The sequence below is a fragment of the Haplochromis burtoni genome, unplaced genomic scaffold (assembly GCF_018398535.1).
Source record: "Haplochromis burtoni strain Fernald_Lab_line unplaced genomic scaffold, NCSU_Asbu1 Contig_269, whole genome shotgun sequence".
Lineage (NCBI taxonomy): Eukaryota > Metazoa > Chordata > Actinopteri > Cichliformes > Cichlidae > Haplochromis > Haplochromis burtoni.
In genome coordinates, this window is record NW_024582630.1 from 37,036 (window position 1) to 43,773 (window position 6,738).

General features: G+C 40.5%; 1 protein-coding gene across 1 annotated transcript; it reads right to left on the reverse strand.

Annotated features, from left to right (window-relative positions):
* On the reverse strand, positions 1 to 5,888 carry ptp4a1 (protein tyrosine phosphatase 4A1). Its single transcript, XM_005939982.2, has 6 exons — positions 5,706 to 5,888; positions 3,211 to 3,908; positions 2,454 to 2,546; positions 1,978 to 2,108; positions 1,282 to 1,356; positions 1 to 228 (listed from the first exon to the last, which is right to left on the reverse strand). The coding sequence occupies exons 2-6, from the start codon at positions 3,313 to 3,315 to the stop codon at positions 111 to 113; spliced, it is 522 nt and encodes a 173-aa protein (XP_005940044.1). The 5' UTR covers positions 3,316 to 3,908; positions 5,706 to 5,888; the 3' UTR covers positions 1 to 110.
* Positions 5,889 to 6,738: the final 850 nt, after the last annotated feature.

The window sequence follows — 6,738 nt, forward strand, 5'->3', positions numbered from 1 at the left end:
AAAAAAAAAAAAAAGGAAGCCTGCCAGGTTATAAGCTAGCAAGGTTTAATGAAACTCTTCTGTGTTGGAGGGTAGGTTGGGGAGGGGTTGGTGTGGCTCAATGTTTGGCTCTATTGGATGCAGCAGTTATTGCGATGGCCGTTAGAATCTTTGAAACGCAGGCGCATCTTTGGACGATATTTCTCCAGGTAGATCAGCTGCTTGCTGTTGAATGCTCCTCTGCGCTTCCTGAAAGCAAGTGTAGAAATTAATTAGCTCATGACTGCAGATTTTTTTGTAAATCCATAATATATATTGCTACCATGGATATTGTAATATATTAAACATGCCCAAAGTTTAAATAATTCATGTCAGTGTGCATATAAGCAGTCTAACCCCTGTGAGTCAAACGCTCAGCTTTTGTGAACCCTACTTACAGGCTTTTCTATGATGGCTTTGTCTGATGTTAGAGAGGAAAGCTCAGCCACAGATCTGTGACTGTAAGAAAAGAAGCTCCACCCACTAACTGTTCTAACCTTCTGGGTGTGAGGGGCAACCAATCAGATGATTGGTTAAAGGGAAACGGAAAGGAATTAAAATGCTGTATTAAGGACCAGTACTCTGAATAACAAGGTACTGTGATAGAGTGCAAGAATATAAATGCTGGGTTGGAAAAGAGCAAAGTGGTTGCCCTGTACTATTACATTTACAGAAATAGTCAACTAACTCTGTTCTATATGAAGATTCATGGCAATATGTATGATTTTTACATTCAGCATGATAACGATTCTTTGGCTTGTTGAGGATTTTAAAATAAACTTAAAAAAATTCAAGTCCTATTATTAACTGTTAATTTAAAAAGAAAAAAATGGATTTTATCCATATTAATAATATTTAACCACTTTCTATTACAGCCTCAAATTGCTGAGCTTTCCCTCATTTTATTGATTAGTCTTTGAAAAAAAAAAAAAAGCTGACTGCCAAGTGCTCTATAAATATTTCAAGTGATGACACATACTTTAAAGTACACCTACTGAATCATCCTTATCTCACTCTCTGACATCTCTGCTATTTATAGATATGACTCAGGCCTCCCTGCTTTACGTATCAAAGTATCAGGTTACTGCAAGACAAAAATCAAGGATTTTCTCAAAGTTAATGCCAAAGTCTGTCCACCAGAGAGCCTTACAAATGTAATTAACTATCAGATATTTTAATGGTTTTATAATAAAAAACCTCAACTCATCCAAAAAAACAAAAGTAGCTTCTTTAATCATTTCCTGCCAAATGATTTTTACTTACTGTCGAATGAACTGGACAGCATCTTCATACTTCATCCCACATTCAATCAAAGCGAGTGCCACCAGAACAGGAGCTCTGTGAAAAAGAAAGGGAACAGACAGTACCAGGAATGTTAGTTAAAACTAACATGCAAAATAGTGTTTTGCTCCAATTACAAAAACAAAACAAACAAACATTGCTTCCTCATAGATCAGATTAAAGCAAACAGGACAGAGACAGGACCTGGCAGGTTGTCTGTACTAAGGAAGCACACACTTGGGACAAAATGTGGGTGATACTGTGAGTCACGTACAGCAGGATCAAAGAAAATGCAAATGACTGCGTCTTTGCTTAAGATCTTCTTGGTTTGTTTTTCAAACCACAACTGATAACAAGGATGTTATTCCTATATGATAGTTTTCACTATGATAGCTCAGGTTGTAGTTCTGCAGTTATCCTTTGGATTGGTGGATTAATCATTTAAAAGTCAGATAATGGGGGAAACGTTATTTAATGGATTCAAACAGTTTTGTTAGAGAAAATCCCCTAAAATAAAAGCTTATGTACAATATAAAAACAATATGAAAACAGGGATCATCAAATAACTGTTTTAGCACCGACTGCTTCTGTATCAGAATACAAACAGAAGCAAGAGCCACATTTCACTATCATACGTAAAATATAACAACTTGAATCTTTGTGTCAGTGACTGCTTACCTCCCCAGCCCTGCTACACAGTGCACAGCAATGCAGCAGCCGGGCTCCTCCCTGAACTTCAGCTTCAGCAGGTTCAGCCAATCATCCACGATCTGATTGGAGGGAGGAGCTCCATCGTCGAATGGCCAATCCTGCAGAAAGAAGAGAGAAGAAAAAAGGAAATGATGTCAGTGGCCTCCGTTCCTTGGAAACCAAAACAAAAGAAGTGAGAAGGCTGAGCTGCGGGGAAAGAAAAATGTTGTTGCAGCAGCAAGGACACCCGTGGAGCTTGTCTTCCTGCACAATCTGAACCTTCGCTTGGAGGGAACCCCCCCCCCCCTAGATCTGTTACACAATAAAAACCAGAATAAAAAAAACAAAACAATAGCCTGGTATACTGGGGGGAAAAACCCAGAGCAATGAAAAAAAAAAAAAAACTACATTTGTTTTGGTTTGAAACATTAGGAGTCATGATGAAGTCAGAAGTGTGAACTCACCAGAACCTGGATTCCCTCTTTCACCACCAGGGTGGCATCATAGGTGGCCTCACAAACTCTCACAACCGTGGTGACTCCATATTTTTTCAACTCCTGTAATCACATGTCACAGGATTTATGAACGAAAGAGGCAAACAAGACTGTTAAAGCTACCTCAGGATACTAAGGTTGGACGACACGTTAAAATTACAACAAAAAGAAGTGAAAATGAATTTGCTGATGTATGCAAACACTAGCTCATGTCAGTTAGTGATATTCTTCATATCATCAGTTTTTAGATCATTCGCTTGACTAAAGAGTTGATAAGTTAAGCTAGATAGCTTCGCCCATGACTATTTTAGTGACATCCCACTGCCTTTGGTTGACATAAGCGGCTAATCTGTTCTTGTGTGTATTTCCCTTTTAAAGGAAAGAGGTACTGTCTGGTAGCTCTTTGTAATGTGCAATTTCTTGAAGTCTGTGAAAAAAAGCCAACTGTTAAAGGAATCAATTGATTTTAGTCACCAATTTTGTCCGATTGCCCAACCCTCTAAAGCACACTGACAGTAATACACCTACATACGTCAATTCCTGTAATCTAAAACGATTCTGTAGTCATTGCGTTCATTGGCTGAAACATTTCCAGGAAAGGTTTTAAACTGCGGTCGTTTCCAAAATATTTCTCAACATGTAATCACCGGTTACATGCTTCTCCAATGTGGGCTTAGGGTAATATACACTCTGTAATATGTAAACACTTGACCACAATTTGGCTCACCTCTATGAACTTGTTCAGGGTGGCGTTGGTGGGATTGTGGGTAATGAGGAACCGCATGTTTTTGTAGGTAATCTCCACAGGGGCTGGTCTGTTCATTCGAGCCATCGTGACAATGCGGAAAAACAATGTATAACAAAACTAAAATGTCTTACACAGAGTAAACACTAATGTAAACAGTTAAACTCGGAGGGAATGTCAAACAAATGTCCAACAAGTTTTGAGGAACTCCGAAAGAAAAAAATCCTCCAGTCTTCTTCGAGGTTGGCAAGGCTAAGTGTCAAAATAAAATAAAAATAATCCCGCCAAAAAGAACAGTAACAGGCAAATTTGGGAAGTTGGCAGCCGGGAAGGGCGGACAATTGGAGAAGTAACTCAAACCCTCTCCTTTGGACAAAACAAAAGAAAAGGAAGAAAAAAAAAAACCAAGGTTGGTTCCACCTTGATTCTGGCCAGGCGGAAGCCGACGAGGGCAGTGTGCAGCAGGTGGAGTTACCCCATCCAGGCCGAGTTATCGCTGGTTCTGGGAGGAGTCCCGGTCCTGCCAACTTTCCGGGGTCCCTCCTGTGGCTCAAGTGCGTCGGATCGATGGCGAGTTTGGCTGTTCACTCATCTGCATAGGCAGCGTGCTGAGCCTGGCAGTAGTCCCCACTGCCCTTCAGAAACTCCATAAATGTGTGACCCAGAACACCACAGAACTGCTGCAAGACACAGAGGGGGGCAGGAGGGAAGAAAAGCTTAATTTTTATTTTTTTTAAACACCTTTAAAGAACACAAAAAGCACAGGCAACTGTTCTCAGTGTAGTTCAATTCATTTGCCAAAAAGACAAACTTTTACTGAGAAACTGTTTTTATTCACATTCTATATGGAAACTGTGCCTCTTTTCTTTTTTCCTAAGCACAATAATCATGAAATGGAAAATCTGATATTGTGACAACTCTAATCCCAAACACATATCCATAAGCCCCTAGTCAAACATACCACTCCATCAGAGTAAAAGACAAAGGGATTAGATCATAGAGGAAGCACAGGGCCAAAGTATAGACAAAGCAGCCGTGAAACAAGTGAGGGATTTTCAGTAAAGTCATGAGCCATTCATTTTTAAAAGAATAAAACAAATTTCCTCATTTGAATTTTAGAATTACCTTCAGACAACAGCGCAGAGTCTGGCTAGAAACACAGATTTAGGGTGTAATGACCGTAATCGAATCCCACAGTATAATTTTCTTTATATTAGCTACCCTGAAACAGGCAGTTAAACCGCAGCCTTTCTGAGCTACTCTTTTTTTTTCTTTTTTTTTTAATTATGCCAAGTTTCACACTCAAGTATGTCAACAGCCACATTAACATTGTTTGGAGACTAAAGACACTAGAGTGTCTGGGGTTTGATTCCCATGCAGAGAAAGTGGTGTTTCAGATAACGCAATGATTAACACAGCAGGGCAGACTGTACCTGCCAGTACATAAAATCACAGTGCAGTGCTGCCGCTGTACAGCAGAAATAAATATATAACGTGTCATTTCTGACATCCAGGTCGTATCTGTGTGCGCAGGCTGAGCTCACCGTGGGGCCTTCAGCGGGGCTTTAACATACACGCTGTTATGATCGTCAGAAAAATGTGACTCACAAATGCTTTCTCTGCCATTTCCTCCCTAATGCTTCTGCCCTTTACTCCTCACAGAAGCTCGATACCTGAGCGCTGGCTTACTGGAAAGGTTTTCTTCATCTTATTGTCGAAATAGTAAAATCTAAGCCGGTCAAGCATGCTTTGTTAATCTGCTATTTTCCGGCCGAAAAGCAGCATTTACTTAGAAATATTACCAAGCACTTAAAAGCCACTGCCTGACTGAAAGGACAGTGATTTGTAAATATAAGAGAGACGTGAAGCAAAGCAGAAGTGGCTTAAATAGCAGACATGTCTCTGCATTGCATTACAAGGCTGTAAAGTGTCCTTTGTGTGAGGATAGACCGGGCGCCATCATATAACATTAGAGGCCTATAGGCGCCGTCGGGAGCTGTGACAGACTGCACAGTGCTCTGAGGTGACAAAAAGACGCCCGACCCAGACACCGTGCACGTAGCCAGTCTCGCAAACCCCTAACAATACGTCATTTACGTGTTTCGTTTATTTCAAATAAATATGCGTCGATTTTAGACGGCAAAAACTCCGAGTGAAGAGCCGGGACCAGCCCGAGCTGCGCATCCGTCAGCAGCTTCCTAATCGTGACGATCATCATAAAGCTCTAAGATTGCACTCAAATAACATGGCCAAATCCATGTTCTGTGAATGTTCGTTACAGTTAAATGAGAAAGGCAACGTTAGGCAATAGCACTGTGGAAATATTGAACTGGGTTTTTATCGAGTAGGCCGTGATTTCATCGAAGCAACGTGAAGGCCAGCTGGTAACAGTTCACCGTAACGTACTGATTTACCAGAGGAGCCTAGGAGACGAAACCGAGAAACAAAATGGCAGCCACGAAAAACAGGTTACTTACTGGGATATGCTTACTCATTGAAGATTGTAGCTTAATCATACAGCCGGTCCCTAGAAAAAGGTAAAACTATGAAACGGTTTTCCACCATAAAGTCCTGTGCTGTTTCTCCGAGCGGAGCCGAAGTCTCCTGATCTGCCGGGAAAGAGTTAGAGAGAGAGCGCGCGCGAGAGCCCGAGATACTAACGTCATTTCCTGTCAGGACTTTCACTATAAAACACTGTTCAGTATTAAATATACACCTTTAGTTGTAAGTTATGTACCTTTAGTTTTTACTAAAGGTTTCTGGTAGCTGAATTAAATGTATAATTTTGTAGAACTATACACTATGTGAGCATACAACAAAAATATTCAAAATCTTAAATAATGAAATGTTTAAAACGTCCCAATGTGTAAATGTCTTGATGAATGCTCACGCATCATGTCCCATTCACTTGTTTACAGAGCTTTATTTCGAAGCTAAACCGAACTTCCTTAACCCTTTGTCTTTCTTTCCTTTTGCCTTTAGCTTGACTGGTCTCGTGAAACCCCACCCTGAAAATGTGTAGTGTTATGTCCAGACATCTCTCAGTCTTCAGGCTGCAAAGGTCAGTTGGTGACTGTGGCCTAATTCGTCCTTCACTTCCAGAAAATACACAAGGACAGAGGAGGCCAGAAATCACGACACCATAGAATTATACATGTGTGGTTCTTTTGACTTCATGTGAACAGACCTTTGTGTAGATACATTTCATAACTTGAAATGGAAAGGAAAATTCTCAAATAATTTCTGAGTTTTAAAGCTTTTTTACTGTGCTTTGAATCACAAATGGGATAACACCATGGTGCAGTGGTTAGCTCTTCTGGCTCACAATAAGAAGGTCCTGGGTTCAAATCAACCATCATATTTACAGGGTGGTAGAACAGGTCATCTACTAATTGGAAGGTTGTTGGTTTGATCTCTGGCTGCTCCAGTCTGCTACTATTCCAGATACTAGGCAAGATATTGAACCCTGAGTAGCTCACTATGTGTTCATCGGAGTGTGACTGTGTATAA

Coding starts and splice junctions, on each gene's coding strand:
- ptp4a1 (XM_005939982.2), bottom strand. CDS start 3,315: ATGGCTCGAATGAACAGACCAGCCCCTGTGGAGATTACCTACAAAAAC. Junction 2,547..3,210: donor CCCTGAACAAGTTCATAGAG/GTGAGCCAAATT, acceptor ATGTGATTACAG/GAGTTGAAAAAATATGGAGT. Junction 229..1,281: donor GCTGTCCAGTTCATTCGACA/GTAAGTAAAAAT, acceptor ACTTGCTTTCAG/GAAGCGCAGAGGAGCATTCA.